General features: G+C 39.5%; 1 protein-coding gene across 6 annotated transcripts in view; it reads right to left on the reverse strand.

Moving 5' to 3' along the window:
• The window catches only part of SEMA5A (semaphorin 5A), a 354,573-nt gene that overhangs the window by 11,354 nt on the left and 322,459 nt on the right, over positions 1 to 20,760 (reverse strand). For all 6 annotated transcript variants that reach the window (XM_064443361.1, XM_064443360.1, XM_064443364.1 and 3 more), the window contains 3 exons: positions 16,694 to 16,912; positions 6,177 to 6,347; positions 652 to 807 (listed from right to left, as the gene is read on the reverse strand). In XM_064443361.1, coding sequence (XP_064299431.1) covers positions 652 to 807; positions 6,177 to 6,347; positions 16,694 to 16,912 — 546 coding nt within the window. The remainder of the gene's footprint in view (positions 1 to 651; positions 808 to 6,176; positions 6,348 to 16,693; positions 16,913 to 20,760) is intronic.

Consider the following 20,760-nt stretch of genomic DNA (forward strand, 5'->3'; position numbering starts at 1 on the left):
TTGTGTGGATTTAAATGTCTGCCGTGATTTAAAAAAAAAAAAAAGACTACAGTCATGAGTTTTGACAAATGCTATAGAATAATACATGATGTAACTATCCACCAGGTACTTCGCGGTCATGGGGGAGATATGGACCTGAGGCACAGTTAATAGTATTTATCTTTCTAAGCAGTTATTAATTTAAGGGACTCTGTGAAATGATTTCCAGATTACCTACCACAGCATCCACTTTTGTATATGCAGACTACAAAATCTAGAGAAATGTTTCACTAATATCCCCAAAGTCTCAAAAACACGCACATTAAAGTAAAAAGCAAACTATTTCTCCTAGCTGTCTATAGCCATCCCCGTGCCCTGCTACCAAGTACGATGGGAAGGACCTGCAGAATGTTGTGACAGTGACTAAGCAAAGTCCCAGGCAGTGACAGCAGGGACAGCTCCACAGCGCTTGGTGCCATGAGGCAGATTTTCACGAAGACACCAGATCTAGCAACATCAGCTCTACGCAGTAGACCAACACACTTTGGCTGACAAAAGGCAAGTTCTGTTCCAGCTCTCGGCTTTGCACGGTGCAATCTGGGACAGTACTACGCCTTGCTCTGGAAGCGTTGAGAGATTTCACTAATCCTTCAAGGAGCAGGCTGGTCTCACCTGGTATAAAGTTGGAGTCCAAAGCACAGGCTCGGCTCTCTGTGGTGTTGCCTGTGCACTGGCTGCCCACGGGAAACAAAATGATGCACTGACGAACGCGGAACTGGAAGCCAGACGAGTCACAGTCGGACCACTCGGACCACTCGGACCAGCTGTCTGCAAGGGGCAGAGAGGAACAGACACACAGACGCTGCAATTAAATGCTTCAAGTACACCGAGTGAGGGAGAAATAGCCTGTATTTCTGAATTATGACAGAAGACCTCCTTCCCAGCTACGACCAACTAGCAGAGGACAGCTCTTTCAGTACGATATAACAAAGGCACTTCAGCTTTGGCAAAAGTCTCTGAAATGTAGTGTGATGGTAAATTTCTCAAAGACGTATTACGGCTTTGGTTTCTGCCATGGCCTTTGTGTGTGGAAGTGAGAAGCTAGAGGGATTCTGCAGTGGTGACTGAAAGAGTGACTGCTGTGGAGTTAATTCCAGTCTAGGTTGTTAGGGTGGACAATGACACTGTTTTTTTAATGTACCTGACAAGTAGCAATGAGAGCTATAAAAGTATGTATTCCAGGTCTGAAACAGGAACTTGATTTAACCACAAAAATAGTAGTATCTTGTAGATACTCTTTTCTTTTTTTTATGCTTTTGTTATTTCAGGTCCAATTCTTTGCTGTAGATAGAAGAGATCTCATCGCATATTCTCACCTCTTCCCCATTTGGTTCATTATCAGCTTCTATTGTTTCTCTATATTTCTTCCTCTACCTATGTAGTTTTGATTAAGACATTTTTATTTCATGCCTGTGTGATCTCAGAATACTTCCCTCAAATGAATTTAAATGATCTCGTTCCCATAAGGTGCTGTGAGTTTACTGAGCTCAGCTTTCTTACAATTCAAGCACAAGTCTTGCCTTCATAGGAGTCTTCTGAGTTTGACATGTATAGTGGAAGACAGAGCTCAGTTAAACATTTTTTCCTTCTTCTGTTGGCTTTCTCACCGAGATATGTTTTATGGTTTTGATATGCATTAAATAGTCCTAGTATGCCAAACCAAATTTGTTTCTACTTCAAAATTTGAACTGATTTTATGTCACTATGAAGAAAATTTGCAAATTTCATTTTGCTTTAAATAAAAAAGTATATATTAACCTAATTTTCTTCCAAGTTAGATTGAAGAACATTAAAATTTGTGAATAATTTGGGGAATCCTGAAGGTTTTGTACATTTCTTGTGAATCAGGTGGAAAGTCAGGAAGTTTTGTACTGTTTTGGGCCCCTTTCAATACATTGCATGAATCCAGGATACAAGGTTCACATTTACTCATTACTTTCCTCTTGCCCATAAAGGAAAAGGTTAAAACTCTCAGTCATCCAAAATTTAACAGACTCCAGAAGGAATATTTGAGATTGCAGTTTTGAAAAATGTCACGCAATAGATACTTTCCATGACCGTGTTGGACATTCAACTTCTTAACCAATAGCACGGTAAAAAGAAATGGGTGGAGGAGACGGACATCATAAATATAGTAGAGAAAATCTCAAGCAGCGGTTGTGGGGCCATTTCAAGACAGCAGGAGAGTGCTGGTTAGAGACAGGAGCAATCAGCCGTAGCAGTTTGTTGTTCAGATGTATGTCATCACTTGTGGAGTTGTTCATAAAATGGATTTACTCAGCAGCTCAGGTAAGAACCTGGATATTGATATTTATGAACAATTAGCAACTGTCTGGATGGTGCCTCCTTTGAGCAACAGGGCAAATATCTTGACACAAGCAGCAGATGTCAAACAGTAGAATTCATGAGGAGCAAGAATACTCAGCTCTGTCCTTTGGCTCTTCTGTTTCGTAGGACAGGTCCTGGGAGGGCCTCATTTGCAGAGTGGGTAATAGGAGCATGGAGGCAGATGACCTAACGAAGTTGGATCCTAATTCAGGGCGGTAGGAGAGCTGAGGTGGGAGTCAAGCAAACGATGCAGTCTTCTTCCTGCTTCTATAGTGTGGCACAGCCAGGAGCTGCTATTGTCACCTAAGTAAACCGAGTATAAGGATCCTTACCTTAAATATTTAGTAATAACAAAGCCCTGCTCATTCAAGCTTAGAGGAATGCTGCTCATTGTGAATCTTGGACCAGTTCTTGACGGTGGCAGAGAGCCATGCTTAAGCCAGAGGCAAATACTCTTGCCCTGTCCTGGTATAATTGGGATATATGCAGCAGCTGCCAAAATGTTCGTGAGTATCCTAAATAAGGCTTGTTGGCTGATGCACTCTGCAGCCTCATCTTGTCCAATGTGCTTTTGGCCCACCAGGTTCCTTGCTGAAGGAGCTACAGCCCATGGTAAAACAGGAATCTCAAAGTATGTGTCGATCATGCTAGCTAACATACTAGTGCCTGGGCCAGGCTACTGTTCCAGTCTGCTGTTTAGGCATGAGTCTTCTGTCAAGGTGTTTTGAGCAAGGGGTCCTATAAAATACACTATGTGCACTGAGACTTTCCCACATATCCAACACAGGGCATCTCCCTCCCACCCTGGAGTCCCATGGTGCAGGCCAGGCACTTCAGCACAGGTAGTTAGTGGTTCTGGTGCCATGATGGTCAGCTAGCTCCATCTGGCACAAAGAATCACAGAAGAGGAGAGAGGGAACATCAGTGCAAGTGTGAGAAGGATGGACATCCCTGTAATGGTGGATCCTGGTACCGAACCTGTGTTTTGAGTAGTGCCACTGTTGGGAGCTCAGAGAGTCACACAGAAGTAAGGCACCCAAGACTGACAGATGTAACATTTCAAATTGGCAGACCTGCCCTTTGTGGAGCCACTACCTCTGTCATCACAGAGATGCTTAACCCATAGCTTTTCTATGCACTTCTACAGACTCATCCCTTTGATTTCTTCATTTTCAAAGTATCTGAGGCTCTCCTGCACCTCAGACAGGCTCCTCTCAGCTTGCTCCTCAGTTCTTTGAAAAAGCCACGAGGATGGAAAGGAGAGGGTGGACTGGAGAGGTGTTTAATTTGGAACTGCTTTTCACCTCTAACATGGCAAGGCTTACTCAGATGTCATGTTTTTTTCCTACAGAGTCTTGGCTGGCCTTTGAAGCCAGGTTAAGTCCAAGCAGTTCCTGAAAGATCCCTTGGTGAAGAAGGCACTTCAGAAAGATCAGGCCACCAGTCCGTAAAATAATAAGTTTCTTTCACGCAGAACTACACATCATTTCTAAATGCTCAACTGCTTTATCCATTATTTGCATGTGTGAGTTAGCGATTCAAGGATAGAATATATTTTCCCCTCTTACAGAAGCAGTAAATACTCTAAGTATAAAATACTGCTTTATTCAGTTCATTAGAGACACCATTGCAACCAATTACACTTACTGATAAGCAGCCTATAAACCACTACTGATCAATAGTGCAGCGCTTCCATTCATATTACTGTGATCGCATTTGGATAAATTAAAAGAAAAACTGCAAACACCATGATACAGCTTTTAAAATGAAAGATGAGAAAAACTGATGTATTTTGCAGGCACAAGTCTCTTACTTTAAGTGCATACTTTCATACTTTCAGTTGTTTTTGCCATTAACCCTCCATATCCTCAAAAAATCCTTAGTATCAGGATTCCAGAAATTTTAGTTTTCTGCTGGTTTTGTTTGGCCCAAAAAAGAGTACTATTTCAAATGCCGAGAAATCTTTATTCTTTTCACAATTTAATAAATGTTACAAATAATTTCCATTTTTGCATATGCATTACTGTGTTGGTTGTTCTTAGATTCCAAGTGTCACTACTGTTCCCTTCCTGTATTAGACATGTCACTCAAGCAGCGAACGTCACCAACGGTACTTCCAGATCTGCACGAGGAGGAACCACTAGGCACATGGTCTTCACCACAAGAAAATGGCTCTGCAGGGGTGCAGGAGTCTGTCCAAACTTGACATGTGTAGTACTGCATTTATTTTTGTCCCATACCAATGTGCAATTAGAGCAGTAAAAAAAAAAGTTTTGAAATCTACATCACAAACATGAGACAAGGGCCATTCTACCAGCTAGTTGATGATGTGCTGTTTCAAAAACCTATGGCAAATTTTAAGTGAGATTGAAATACTAGTAAAACATCACAGAACGAGAGAAATGCACTTCACCCTCTGAAATTTTATTGCATTAGAACAGTTTTCACTTTCTGGAACCAAAATGAAGCCAACCTCTTCCTTCTCCACACCCCATCTACTCAAAAACTTGGGTAACAAGCAGGCCAAAATAAGATGAAGAGATTATTTATAAATGTTTGCAAACTGTCACTTCTAGAAAAACGTTGGTAGAAAATAAATGTGCAACGAACGAAATAGCTACAATACTAGCACAATGAACGTGCCAGTTCTGACCTTTTAAAGATGCCTTAAGGATCCCAAGGTAGCTATGTAACGCCTACATACAAATATACACTATTTGTCTTGAAAAATCAAATCATCAACTGATTGCTGTCTTTGGGGTTTTTTTTAAACACAATACAGAGTCTTGCATCTGCTTTAATTTTGACGAAGTAGGTACTTTTATTCTGCTGCAAGACATGCAGTGCCTAGAAAAGGAAATTAACTTAAATTGTAGTTCAGCAGAGGTATAGGAGCCATAAATTCAAACTCATGGGGCTTGTGCCTTCACATGCACAGCCTCATCATATGAGCAGAAAATGTTTGCTATGAATTCTAGGAGCTCTCAGTAAAGCAAGTAATACAATGTGGCATCAGAGCTGCTTACTTCCTTTTGCTGTTGCCTGTAATCCATTAATCAGCAATAAATGAAAACAAATTTTCCCACTGGCCCTTCGCTAATGATTTTATCTGGTTTTGTGTGTTTTTACTCTCTACTCCTCACTTAAATTTAATGAAAAAAATTAGTTTCCTTTAATATGATCAAAAGGCAGAGTCAAAGTTACAGAAAAACTCATGATCCATAATAACATAACTCCATAACGAACAGGAGTGCTGAGACACTTTTACTAAGTACTCCACAGTCATTTAAAAAGATGAAGTCTCTGCTTCTTAAATTCTGAAGTTGAAGAAGGTATTTTACAACAAGCATTAAGGTTTGCTCTGTGTTTTATATGAAAACAGGGCAAATATTATCTACTTGAAGGACCTTGTGATAACAAGTTGTTGAATATTAACCTCAGCAATTTGCTTGCTCTGAATGTTTAGCGTTATAACAAATGCACTTCTTTGTGATATTGTTATTAAAAGTCTCCCAGGCTGTTTGCGTGATCCACTTCAAATATACAATTTTAGTTTATCCAGACCCAGAACCTGGTAACTTAAATTTTAATTTTTAAAGAGGGAGGGAGGAGGTAGTGTCCTGTAGGCTGTATCCTGCTATTACTTGATTTACTGTGATTGTAGCATGTAAGAGCTGATTGTGCACTTAATAAGGGAGAGAAATTATTTGCTCCCAAATAATAGATCAAGGAGCATTATGTTGCCTAACTCTGAATGCCTTGTTCTGTGGCGCACAAAAAACAAAGCTACATCTGCTGATTTGCCATACCTGGACAGGACTGTGTGTTGCAGAGTGCTTCTTCAGTGTGCAGTCCAAGGCAGATATCTCCTCCATATGCTGGTGCTGGGTTTGTGCAGGAGCGGGTTCTCATGTAATGCCCTCCTCCACAAGTTGCCGAGCACTTTGACCAAGATGACCAACACGACCAGCCTCCATCCACTGAAAAGACACAAAATACCATGTTATTCCAAGTTAACGTGTGACATGACATAATCCAACTCTTCTTTCTCACATTCTGTGGACTTAATTCATGGCCTACTGAAATTATTAGACAATTTTAGGTGCCACTGAACATAGGCCCACAAATTTAATCTTAACACAATGCAATTTAATGCACATATTTTAAAAGCTCCCTGTAAAATGGGAAGTCTAACAAAGTTACTCATCCATATAAGACACTTTCAGTGGGTACCATAACAACTTTAAGGCCAAAAAAGTATTTTCTTTTTATTTTCCTTTTTTCTTCTCACTTGTGGGGTAATAAAATACCAAAACTTGTTTAGCAGAAGTATTATAAGCTCAAAGTAAATTTTTATGCATAAAATAAACCTTAGCTCAATAATATCAACAGAGGCTGAGGAATCCAGATTTTGTTTTGCAACTCAGGTGAGATTGCCTTAACCCTTCAACCCTACAACGCATTTCAATTGATCTAACACAGTTGCAGGGTTTGATGGGCCAATATAATGTTACAATCTCAGTGCAACTCTAGCATAGATGCCAGCAACAGAACAACGGCAGTAGTTCAAAAAAGCAACAGATAAAAGACACCAAGAAGTTGCCACTTAAGTTTCAAACACAGGTTGTTGAAGAATAATTTTTTGTCCCCCATTATAGTATTTACTGATTCAAGTATGGCAAACTGTTCTCTAGTCTGAGTTTTCACAAGGTTCATCTGAAATGTAGGCTGTGTTTCACAGGAGCTGTGTTTGTCAGATGGCTTTGACACATGGCCACTAGACTTCTAGTCTTCTAATGAAAGGTCACCTCATTGCCTGCACTGGACTGGCTCCTTTGCGGCCTCTGTTCTTAAGAGCTACGGCTCCAGGATGTGTTTCTGGCATTTATGGCCATATTGCAGCCCATCTGCCGAAGGCTTCCTATCTGCAGCCACATGGCAAAGTCAGATGTACTTCTCCCAGGGACAGCATTCCCTCTGCAAAGAATCTCAGTATTTTGATCATTTCTCTTTCACTTGTTTTTTGGGGAAAAAAAAGGCAAAAAACCCTTAAACTTTCAAAATTTTCATATCCTACAAAAAATTAATTTCTTTTCAAACTCTATTTAAAGTGTTATCACTTGCTTTCTTAATACTTAAGTAAGGAAATGATTTACCATGTCTGCAACTGATTAAAAGAAAGTAGAGTATTTGTAATTCAACTGACACTAATAGGTGAGACCCTAAGTAAAAAAAAGGCAATGTGCCAGTAAAGCTTTGTTTTATGACAGGGCCCTAAACTGAGTAGAAAATTTGCCTTTTTTTCTCCCATCTCTCACAGCAGCAGTGAACGTTTTACCAGACAAGACAGAAACTTGTTGTTGCCTACTTTTAAAAATACTACGTAAGTACACATTTTCTGTACACAATTTTTACAGTGTGCTCATTTAAGACATTCCTTGTGAGACATTACTTCATGGTTTGTTGAAACAATCGATTGTCACTGAAGTCTCCAAAACAGTCACCCAGCATTTCACAGTGACTCCTTTTGATCTGTTCTGTTCAATTAATCAGACAGCCTTTCAAGAAGTAAACCAGTTTCCACTGTTTTATTGAAATGCTATTGCATAATTATCTCTTAAAAAATAAAAAAGGACGTTCCAAATATGAAAAAAAATTAACTTAACATGAAAATATCAGTGCAGTATTTGCATCTAAATTCTCTCTTAGCTGGAGATGTAGAACATTAGAAAAATACTCATTTTGTTTTGGTAGCATTGTATACCACAAATGCACCCAGTGAGTTGAGTAGAATGATTTCTATGCAAAGGCTGCAACAGTGAGAAAGTGAGCTAGGAGAATGTGGTTATTTTGATATTAAAACCTATATGTGCATTTTTTAATGTAATTTCAGATACAACATACCCTCAGGTTCTCATCTGCTAATCAGACAGGCAATTCACTAGTGCGCACCTAAGGCTATTAACTAATCCTGTAAGTGAAGTTGTTGGATATATAACATTTTAGTCTCTGTAGTGTTTGCAACATTATCCTATAAATCAAGAAAGCATGGTGTTGGCACTTCCTTGCCAAGAACAATAGTTGTAAGAACTTTTGCAAGTAATATATCTGGCCTCGAAATAGCTTGACTGGACAGACAGGATTTGTGGAATCTGGTACTATATTCCAAGTATATAATTTAAATAAATTATTTCCATTATTAAGGAATTCAAGGATTGCTACTTTTTTTTCCAGGACATATTTATCAGCGAAATCATCTAACTACACAGAGGTATGAGAGTTTTTTATCACCTATTATAAATAAATACTGCATCTTGGTAGAGTGCTTGACTTGTCCTGTTATTCATATAGTCACTAGAAAACAAGTATGTCTTTTTGCCTGAGATAACTCTGTTAATGTAGTATTATGCAAGTTCATATCTAAGAAACCCACAGGTTATTTGTCTTCAGTGCAGGTGAAATATACTGTGCAATTTTATAACAACTTCAAGACATGGTATCTTTTATTCAGAACTTGCCTCTTTTTTTTTTTTTTTTAAATTATGTCAAATAAAAGCAGAAGCTGTTACCAAAGCTATTAATTTCATGCAATATTAAGGCTTTACCTTTCCAGAGACTCCTCTTTTTTTTCCCTTTATTTTTTTTTATTTAAAATGATCCTTGACTAGCTCAAATGAATAATCAGAGGCATTTCTGCTGCAGTGGATAGACATCCACAAAACTGAATGACAGCCTGAGATTGCCTAGACAGAAGATAAATTGCCTGCAAACATTACCTGTGGCGTGTTCACTGTAATGGAGACAGTGACCCCCAACACTTTCTACTCACTTTTCAACAGACCAGAGTGAGAATTACAAATGTGTATGCATCTGAAACTGCCATCTGTCATCTATCTATAGGTGGCTCAGAACAGAGAGACCGATGTGGCATCTAGGAATGTCACCATGTTCCACAACTGCAGCGATGGCTATACTATAAGCTTTCAGATGTAAAGGGAGAAGTGGGTCTGGGGAAGATGGGAAAGGACAGTCATAATACAACAGACAGCGTTAGAATTGATCATGGCTGAGGTGGACAGTATAATTATAACTGTTCTCCTTAGTGACTGTTTACTGACAGGCTGCCATCCTAAATCGCTAAGCCTTTCAAGTACTATCATAACTACCTCTTTTATTTGTCCCCAGGACTTTTCCTTCTCAGCAACAAAGGATGAAAAAGCATCATCATGGTTAAATAAGATCAAAGCAGTGGGTATTTACTGCTTGAGTTTTTACAAGACCTAAACAGAGCTCTGTGGTTTCTTTCATCTTTCTTTAAAGTTGCTTAGCAACACAGCACCATCTAGGTTTTTTTTCCTTTTTTTTCCTTTTGTCATGGAGTCCTTAATGTTATTTCTGCTTCTTATAGGAGGAAAAACACACAGCTGCAAGGAAAGTTCCAGTCACTCCAGTTTCTTTACGTAACAGTTTTGTAGAGCTGTTGGACAAAAGAAAGTCCTTAAAGCAGTTCCACAATAAAGATACAAAGAGTCCTTATGCTTTCTGACAATTACTGAGGTTGGTCCCTTTTGGAAGAAGGCACCCTTCAGCTAGCAGGGTGCTCTCAAACAATGTTCTTTCCTTTATAGTAAAACAAACAACTTTTTGCCTACTGGATCTTGTTGTGGTTAATAAAGATTTCTTCACTACAATGGAAAAAAAACCATAGGGAAGAGGATGTTCTACAGAGAACCAGTGTATATAAATGGGATCTCCTGGGAATGTGATGAAACATCCACACTACTGGAGGATTTCCAAGAGACAATTAAGTAAACTGGATACCCTGCTATGCACTTCGGGTTTTACAAGGAAGGGGAAGGAGGCATGGGCAGACACAGTGACCTCACCTGCTTTCATGAGAACACAGATAGCATCGCAGGATCTTTCACATACTGTCTGGTCTCATTTCAAATTTAAAGAACAACAGAAAATATTATTTGGGGTTTTTTTTTTGTATGTCTTTAGGTTTATAAATTTTCATGTTCATCTTTTTAAAGGTGTAGCAAAACACAATAAAAAATGCTGAGGCGCCTGTATTTTCTATATGCATGGAGTATAAATAGAGGGGCAGCAGTCCTTTCTACCCACCTAAATGCAGATGGTGTACTTCCCAGTGGCTGAATAAAAGCTACATTTGGGGGGACACTGGGTGTTTGGTAGCCTACAGACCTAGAAGAAAGCTGCTCCCTTCCAGACACCTAGGGATCATCCCATTCCACGTCATATAGTCTACTACTTTTTCCTAATCCTGCGGGATATTGCCGCATATGTTTCAGTGTGGGAAAGAGCAGTTTTTACATCATAGTTTGCAAAGGTAAAGTCTTGTTTCTGTAATGTTACAGTCACCTTTTATTCATAAAAGCAATGCTGGATGAAACAGTCCACATCGTGCAGTGCAGAAACACAGAATGCTTCTAAGGAAAGTACAACAAGAAAATCTAAGGATCAACTTGTGTTTAAATCTGTAACTGAGACTCTTAAGATAGAAAAGCAACAGTGGCTTCCAAAGGACAGTTCAGCCCTCTTCTCACTGACTACAGAAGCAGGCTAGAGAGATCAATGCATGTGGAGAGACAGGCTTCAGCAGCCTCAGAGACAGGCTTTATTGGATTGGAGCAATCTTTTCCCCCTGATTTAGGAAGTTACTGTAGGATAAATTTTGTCTGTTCTTTTAAATATATCCCTGTGTCCTTGTGGCCAACTGTGACTGCAAGGAAAAAAAGATACAGGAGGGAAAAGAAAAAGCAATAATGAAGGCAAAAACAAGCAGCAATAACTGGCTTTAGGGGATGCATAAATAACTTAAACAGTCTTTCAGGGAGTTTTGTATATCTGAAACTTTTTATTGTTATTAGCATTTATAGTGATATGAATTTATTCAGTTCTTCTCAGCCAGAATGTCATAACTAAACCAAACTAAAACTACTATAATAAAAATTTGAAACTGGTAAGATACCAAAATATTATCATGAAGTATCAGAATTTCAGCTCATAAGAGATAGTAACTGTCCTTTCCCTCTGATCCACCACTATGCTTTGAGAAGAAAAGGGAATAGAAATTCTACATAGCTCATGCTACTCAATGGCAATCATGTAGCTATGCTTTAAACCACTTAAGGTACATTGCTCAGGTGTCTCTATGTGCAAAAGAATAAAAGAGGAAGCAACAAGAGATAAAGCAAAACAAAGATTAAGTAAAAGTTGTCTTTTCCTACAGTAATAACTGAAGAAACAGGTAATATCGTGAACGAGGACAGAATTCCTTACATTTGGTTATTATTATTTTCAGGCAAACAAATCCTTTAGTAAATTCCTGTAATTTTTGTAGATTTGCAGAATTTACACCTCGAACAATGCTTCTCTTTGTCATCTATTACTCTTCATAATGTAAATATCTCTCAAGTCCCCAAGGATAACAAATCCCTAATACGTCTGATCATAGATTTCTTTCTTTTCATATTGACCACATATTAGTCACTGGAAGAAAACAGAAATGTCAGTAAGGATTCACAGATCCTTTCACAGTTATTGAGGGTGTTTAGTGCTTGCCAGCTCAACTCTATTCACCACATCTCCGAGCCATAAGAAAGGGGCTGAGGCACAGGGCCAAGGCATAATTTGCTAGTGCAAGATGATGGTGCAAATTCTCCTACCCTGCCCCTCAGAGCAGTTTGGCCTCATGGAAACTGAGTACTGGGAACAGGCCTCACGCTACACTGACTCCCAGACTGTTTCTGCAGTTTATTTGGGAGAGTGCTAGCTAGTTGAAGGCAAAATTGTATGAGGGATCATGCTAAAACTTGCACAATACAGACAAATCATATTCCCAGGCCTGGGTACTATTTCTGGCAATTTTCTGGCACTGTTCAATCTACTATTATATATTCAGCCTTCAAATACTATGGACGAAAAGTAATCTGCCCAGTAACTGCTATCAATCTGCACTTCAGTGGACCATTTACTGTGCTACAAGCTGTGGAAAAAATTTCATTGTTTGTCTCTCCCCTGCAGGCTCAAGAAAGCTTTAATAGTAGCTGCTGAAGGCAGGTTCTAGATGGCTTCAGTATATTTTTTTTTTAAAGTTCTGGGATCTTGCAGCTCATTTAGCCATAAATTACTGGCTATTACTATATTAATAAGCATATTTAAAACTATGCTGCAAGACACTTAACCAGACAAGAGAGCCTTGGACACTCCGCGATTACTCCATGGGCTTTTTCATTGTGTCAGTCGTTCAGAAAACTTAGTATCTTCCAGGATGACACTGAGCCCATATTAACTGATTTGGAAGCATAAAATCCGGTTGACTTTCAGCATGAGTTAAGCACTACTCAATATATTTCTCCATCACTCATCCTTCTCAGCAGTTTACATCCTGTCTGCAATAAGCAGAACAGAGAGCAAAGCAGAACCTGAGTCTGCACTAGCAGGAAGGCTTCTTTATGTCTACCATCTCGCCCCTTCCCACTAACTGGAATATTTCTGAAAGGCTAATGACTAGACTGGACTCTAACTAAAGAATTCTGTGCCAGTGGGGAGCATGTGAAACTGTCCTTACACTGAAGGAGCTCAGGTAAATCTTAGAAAGCATCAGATTCCTCTTTGTTGCATTTTTATTTCCAGTACTTTTGGGTTGAGGTCAGAACAAAATCTCCTCATGTTCCTTAGCCTTTCTGTCTGCACCTCACCTACTTATTTAGCCAAGAGTGAACTGTGCAGTCCCTGTTTTTCTCCTCAGTGCTCACAGTGGCAAGAAGGGCCTGACATGTTTGCTCCTACTCAGTCCCTGCATCTCTGTCTACAGCCTCGTCTATATGAGGATGGTATAGTCACTACCATGATGTGATTTGCACCTACACCAACCTTTCTCGTAAACATCTGCAAGGGCTGTGTGATCAAAGCCTAACCGGGACATTTTAGAAACTCGGTTAGATATGTCTGGTAAGAATGAATGTATATAGCTGTCTTAAATATAAGCACCCAGGAAATGAAATCCAGTCCCTAGCACAGTGGTTAGCAAGAAGGCTGAAAATCGATCCGACCATGGTTTCTCTTCCTGGCTGCTCTCCTCTGCGTCCCTACTGTGGGGTCTGCCAGGTTTGTACATGTGGTCCTGGAGCAAAAGCTCTTCACCCATGTATTGTTTAAGTCTCCCTTTTCTTGATGAAGTCTCATGAATCTCAACCTAATAGAATTTCGTCTCTGCCCACCAATGTAACTTTCTGTGACTTTCATTAAAAATGAAGAGAATTCAATTTCACCAGTATGTTTCTGTAATAAAAAATTATTCCCTTTCTACAAATTTATAATCAGGTCTAATTTATGGGTAATCCTTATTCTGCAATGATTTTTTTACTCTCCCATATCTTAAAGGAAAAAAAAAATGTAATTACAACTACCACTTGCAATGTTTTCCCTTCAGATTTATCTGAGGTCTGACTTAGTCCCTTCCATTTCTTCTTAATTACTGGCTAACAGTAGTTCTGTACCTGAGGAACTTTGTGATTTCTCTCGTGTTACCATGCTTATAAATACTCCATTCAAGCTCTGCATCATTATTCAAATTTGCTTTGCACTAGAAGAAAAATTAAACTTGTCTCTGAAGAAAATTATTAGATATATTAGACACGCCTTCTTGCTTCAGAAAGGCCCACCACACTTTATACCAACTGATCTTTAAAAATATTTTCAAATTCAGAGACAGCAGAAGAGGGAATATTTTTCGTATAAAGTACAATTTCAAGCTCTGCCTTACAACTTCATGTATTTCAGTTTTGGGTATTGGCTAACTCATAAACAAGGGCCTCTACATGAAACTTATGTCTGCACAACTATGTGTTTTACTGGTTGGAATAATTTCCTTCAAAAAATATAAAAGTACTAGCTGCAGAGCCAATTAAAAATACCACTTATGAAAACTTTTAACTTACTTTAACTTTGAAAAAATCCATCAAAATTCAAGACAGCATTTAATTGCATTTAATTTAAGAATCAACAGAGAGGGATGAACAACAAATCTGGCCCTGTTTTATAGATAATCTGGGCCCATGTGAAAAATGCACTTCAGTTACTATAGTATAGTAATACAGTCAGATATCTTTACGCTTGTGAGCAGAGCTCTTAGCTATTACCACACCACACACCTGCTTCAAAGACAGCTGATGGTAGTGTCTCATGGAGGGATTCCCTTTGCAAGGAAGGAGGGAACTGATGAGGAGGTGCTACTTTCTAGCTTGCTTCACCTGCTGTGTGCATCCTTGTGGAGGCTTGCACATGTTAGTACAATGGTCTTCTAAACCTTTGACCTACTGCATTACTGTCAACCTTCAAAAGTTTTCACAGATGAACAGTGCAGCCACATGAAACAAATTGTTTGTAATTTTATTATTCAAGAAAAGCAAACTGTTATGATTGCAGTTCGGGAACTAAAAAATTAGAGCATGCACTAGGGCTGTGCAGATCTGGAGAAGATTTGGGCCACGATTTTATAATTCTCTGCCAACTGTTGGTTCTCTGCTGATTCCCTTTCACCTCTCTCTCACACTGGTGTAGAGACAGGGCCACCATTTACTGATCATGCCTCTAAGCTCAGAAAGCAGCATATAATCTCTTCCCTTGATAGCCTCACTGCCAGATAGGGAAGCTACACAATGAGCATCTGAAGCTACTCTCCTCCTCCTTGGATGCAGCAAGAAAATTTCACCAGAAAGTGCTGGCTTGTTGTGCCCAAGTGGTTTTTTCAGAACCTCAACAGCTCAATGGGTGTTCACCCAGACTGAAGCAGGGATCCCCAACAGAAATTCCCTTTGCATCTGCCCTGCCAGCAGGAGAGCTGGAGGCTTGAATGCTCAGGGGGCTGCCTGAGGCATTCAAGTTGCCAAGCAATCCTGCTGTTACCGTTAGCCCTAAAACTGCAGAGAAGTTCACTTTCACTGAGCAGCCAGAACACTCACAGAGCTGCTGGGTTTGTGGGATATCTGCCAAAACGTATTACTTAGGTTCAATTCAAGATGGAAGCATGTTTTTCAAGAAGCTGTGTCCTTCTGAAAGGGAAGCCCTGTCTTCTGCACAGATCTACTGCTTAGAGTCTGATGCAGAGAACAGATGGCTTACAAAGCTTAGGGAAAGCACTGCAATGATAAGATTGGACAAAATACTCATATTAAAAAAAAACATATCCATGATTTGGGGAACACAGTTTTAATTTGTAACCATACAGATACATATAGACATAGATAAATACACACACACACGTATGTTTTACTACAGTAATATAGATATGTAGTATGTACACTATACCACAGTAATCCTTCAGGCCCACACTTGAATAAATGCCAAAAGCTCCAAGTCTTCAATAATAAAGTATGCAGCACTGTTACACATAATTAATACAATTAAAGATGTATAAAAGCTTATTTCTAAATTTACTTGTTGATACTGGAAAGAACTGAGTCTCTCAGTCATTATCTTTCTTCCTCTCCATTGTTTGTTACCTTGAATTCTTTCCTCCTATTCCAATTGCACTTTCTTTTTTTCACGTGTTCTCCTATATCCTTCCCCTTTCTTTTTCCACAAAGCCTCTACAAAGCTTAAAAACCTTTGAATTTGGATGTCTGTTTTATGAAGGGTGAGAGGTCACTGAAACCAAGATGGTTTTTTCCCTCAAATGCCTATGATACAACAATGACTTATAACCCAAAGTAGTTTCTTGAAAACATATATTCTACTAGTAATCTTTTTTATAGAATCGTAAAAGAACTTTCAGTGAAGGAGAAGTTCAAGATTCCAAGAACAACCTTTATGGCCTACTTGACTTATCATCTGCTTTGGTGATTGGTCCTGAACTTTATTTGCTGGAGGCTCTACACGTAAAAGCTATCACAGATGTAATGCCAGCAACCATTGTGATGAAAATGATATTTTACATTTAAATAAAGACTAAGCCAGATTTCTCATGTCCTGCCAGATTTCTTACATCTTTTTTTCTCTTATAAGTTTACTTATTAAAATTATATTTTTACAGTCAAAGTCTCAGAAGTGAAAGATTACAAAGCTGTTAACACTGTTGATGACAAACTGATTGACATCACTTGGAAATCTTACCCAAGTTCACTTATATTATAAAGGTAAATTTGAGCTGTAGCTTATTCAAAAACCAAAACAAACCCCAAACCCACCAACTAAAAAAAAAACAACAACCAAAACCAAAACCAACTATTGCAAGATATAGCTTTGAAGATTAGTTATTTTATTTTCACATGCTTGTCTCATTTCAGTTGACTCTTACCTGGACAAGGCAAAATGTTGCATTCCTGGTACTCTAGAGATGGGCCGAGGCAAGGAAGTCCCCCATACTTAGGCTCAGGATTGCTGCAGACCCGTTTGCGATTCCGTATACCTCTGCTGCAATCACGACTGCACTGAGACCATGGAGACCAGGGTGACCAGGCACCATTGATGGTATGAGCAGAGTATCGTCCAGAACGCAAGAAATCCCCTGACAATCCTAATAAAATAAAGATTGAAAAATACAACACTGAATTAAAACAGTATCTCACCCCAAAACAACTTTTTTCTCTTCAAATTTACTCCTAGGCTTCTAAGGGGAATATGACCAGGAGGGCCTTGTGCTTTAGACTCACAATCCAAACCCTACTTTCAACTCAAAAATCTCTTCTATAATAGAAATTTCATAATTGCTTGTACAGATCTACAGTGAAGACTTGGAATCAGCTCTTTAGTGAAAGCTTTACAGCTGCATTGGATTCAGTAATGTCTGAACTTAAGTCAATTTACTCCACCTCAGGAGTGGTGCAAATTCTTTCTTGCACAGAAATTATCAGAAAAGCTTCAAAAACACTGCATAGGTATTATTGCCTCTGCTTTAGTGGAAGAAGGTGGCACAGAATACAGGACTGAGCTGCCTGTGACCACTCATCGAGCCAGGTCCCCTGGTCCTACTGCTGGGCTCTTCTCACTTGATCTACCCAGCCTGCCTCCACAAGTGCTTACTGTGCCCAGAGGCTCACAGGTGTCCTAGAAAGAAATGCACTGTACTTATCCCAACCACTGTCAGACGTTAGATGTACAATCCACATAATGTAGTGAGAGTGCCCTTGTGTGAAGAGCAATGTTTTGCCACTTTAAAAACCAGATTATTTTCCACTGAGTTGGAGTTTTCTAAACTACATAGAAGCAATGGAAATCAGCCTTTTGGAGACACACATGATAGAGTACTTCCTAATTAAAATAACCACCTGGCAAGTGGAAAACATCTTTTCTAAGAAAGTTTAGTACTGAGAAAAGGCGTTAGATTAAACAGTGTTGGAGACTGAAGTCCACTATTTCTCAGTGAAAGAGGAACACATGGAAAGTTGTTCACAGCATACAACCACTATGCCTCAAAGTATCTCCAGGTGAAGTTCTAATAATCTGCAGTTAATTTGAGTATCTCTGTCATTTTCAGGCTTGGTCCTGCATGGATGAAGGCTCCCTCAACTGTACTCAGCACAACACTGAACTCACTCTTGAGCGGTAGCATTATCTCTAAGCATCACTACTAAGTGTCTCCAGCAACACTACTGGGATTTCCTACTGTTGCCAAAGCAGTTCATCTTCCCCAGCGCTAGCATCACTGGGAACTCTATGATTGATGGATGGACCACTAACTGCCACTTTATTACAAGCACTTATTTAAGGAGTTGTGATGAGAGAAGGTCCCGTGAATGGTACTTAAAACAGCAGAGGATGTGGTTGCCTGCCTATGCTAGTGTGTCAGTATCGCTAATATAAGTACAGATGAATGGTATCATCAACAGTGGAGAAATGGAGGGGATTGTTTGCAGCTGGAACTGCAGCACAAACTTTTATTCTTAAGAAATTGCTTTATACCCAAACCACAAGCATAGGCACTGTGGGAGTATCAAATAGAGCTAAGAAACAGAAGATGTACTGAGTCATGTACTGAAAACAGCTACAGGTAATACTGTGAAGAGACTGCCCAACAGGAGTCATGGATTGAACGGGACCAGTACTCTGGATAAACAGAATGGAGGAGCCCCTCATTCGCGGTGTCCAGGGCTGAAACAATTACACCGTATTTCTACCTGAGAAGTACATTCACGATCAACCCAATGTAGATGAGACTTTGTGTATCTTTATTCAACACTTGATAATAACTGGCAGTACTGGAATGATGATGCAGTGACACAGAAATACTTGTAATAAGAAGCTGTTGAAATTAATAAGAAAACGGCGGAACAGCAATATAAAAATGACTAAAAATGGGTAAAACCTTTCAGTGATTATAGAGGGTAACTATTTCTCTCCTGCTGAGCCAGATTCTATTACACAGATATTAAAAGCGGCATTTCAAGAAACATGACATACATTCAAATTGAAAAAGAGAGCAAGTACAGAGAAACAGTATGGGAATTATGAATACAGGTCCCCTTTCCAGCTCTGTAAGAGCCTTTTTTTGCAATTTTATATTGCCTTGTCATGGAAATGCCCAGCTTATACACTTAGTGAGCTGTGAGACCAAAATAATAGCATTTTTTAATACCAGAATTTCAAATTAAGGTTTTTTGAGTTATTAATTTAACAGCAATGCAAAAAAAAATGGAAAAAGTGTTAATCAGACCAGATTGCCAGTCATTTTCTTCATGACTGCAGCGTGCATCACCTCATACCAATACTAGGATGTTCTGAAAACATTTTTGCAGGACAGGTGTAGCTTCTTCGGTCCTAGGGAAAATGTGTGACTTTATTTGCCATTATGATATTAGATTTCTTGTGACTTAAATTCGGGGGTGGGGACAGGAATTTTCTAAGGAAAAAGTCTGAGGTGCTTTAGCTCTGACATAGAAGAATATTCTAAAGAATCTTTCCAGTGTGGAGCTTGGTCTGCAGCAAGTGTTCCCCTGTGCTTTCTTCTTTCCAAAGCATTAAAAAATTTATTACAAGGAGCAGTCTTTTCACAGTTTTACAGTAATTCATACAGTGTTCATAGAGGGGCTTTTAGAATATTCTCTTCAGACAGAAACTGCACATTAAAAAATTAACGTTATGACACTATTGACATTAAAAATAACAAAATTGGTTTACATTCTGGAAACACAGTATTATATATTCCTTGAGCAACCTTATAGCCTTCTACAATGAGGTGACTAGGTTCATGGATGAGAGGCAACAGTGGATGTTACTTATCTCAACTTTATTAAGGGTTTTGACACTGTCTCCCATAATTTCCTGATAGACAAGTCAACAAAGTATAAGCTAGGTAAGCGGACAGTGCGATAGATTGAAAACTGGCTGAAAAACTAGGCCCAGAGGATACAAAGTCCAGCTCCAGGGAAGTTACTAGCAATGTACGCCAGGGGTCAGTACTGGGTCTAGAACTGTTTAACACCTTCATTAATGACCTGGGCAAGTCTGCTGATGATACAAAACTGGTAAGAGTGGCTGACACACCAGAGGGCTGTGTCGCACCATCTAGAAAGCAGCTCTGCAGAGAAGGATCTTGGGGTCCTGGTGGACGGCAAGCTGACTGTGAGCCAGCATCGTGCCCTTGTGGAAAAGAAGCTTCCTGGGCTGCATTGGGAAGAGCCTTGCCAATAGGTCAATGGAGGTGATCCTTCCCTTCTACTCAGCACTGGTGAGATCCCATGTGGAGTGCTGGGCCCATTTGTGGGCCCCCTAGTACAAGAAAGATACGGACTTACTGAAGAAATGAGGTCAGGGCCAAAGGACAATTAAGGGCCTGGAGCATCTCCCCTACGAGAAGATGCTGAGAGAGCTGGGATTGTTCAACCTGGAGAAGAGAAGGCTCAGGGGGATCTCATCAATGTGTATAAATACATGATGGTGTGAATAAAGAAGAGGTATCCAGGCTTTTCTCAGTGGTACCCACCAACAGGACACAAGACAATGGGCAAAAATTAAAACACAAAATTCCATCTGAATACAAAAACCACCTTTTTACTGTGAGTGTGGTCAAATACTGGAACAGGTTGCCCTTAGAGGTTGTTTAGTCTCCATCAGTGGAGGTATTCAAAACTCGACTTTACAAGGTCCTGTGCAACCACTACTAGATGACCCTGATTGAGCAGGGGGATTTGACTAGATGATCTCAAGATGTCCCTTCCAACATAAATGATTTGGTGATATTTAAGTACATTGGGGGGGGGGGAAAAAGTAGAAATAGTTAACTCTCAACTCTCAACCCCAGCTTTACTTTTACCTGGACTCTTATGAAAAGTAAACATGATCCATTTCCTCTTTTAAGGAGGAGATTCGACTGCTTATTCAAGACATGACTATTTGCCTATTATTCTTCCATATTCATACTTCCCA

Source organism: Phalacrocorax carbo, chromosome 2 (genome assembly GCF_963921805.1).
Source record: "Phalacrocorax carbo chromosome 2, bPhaCar2.1, whole genome shotgun sequence".
Taxonomy (NCBI): domain Eukaryota; kingdom Metazoa; phylum Chordata; class Aves; order Suliformes; family Phalacrocoracidae; genus Phalacrocorax; species Phalacrocorax carbo.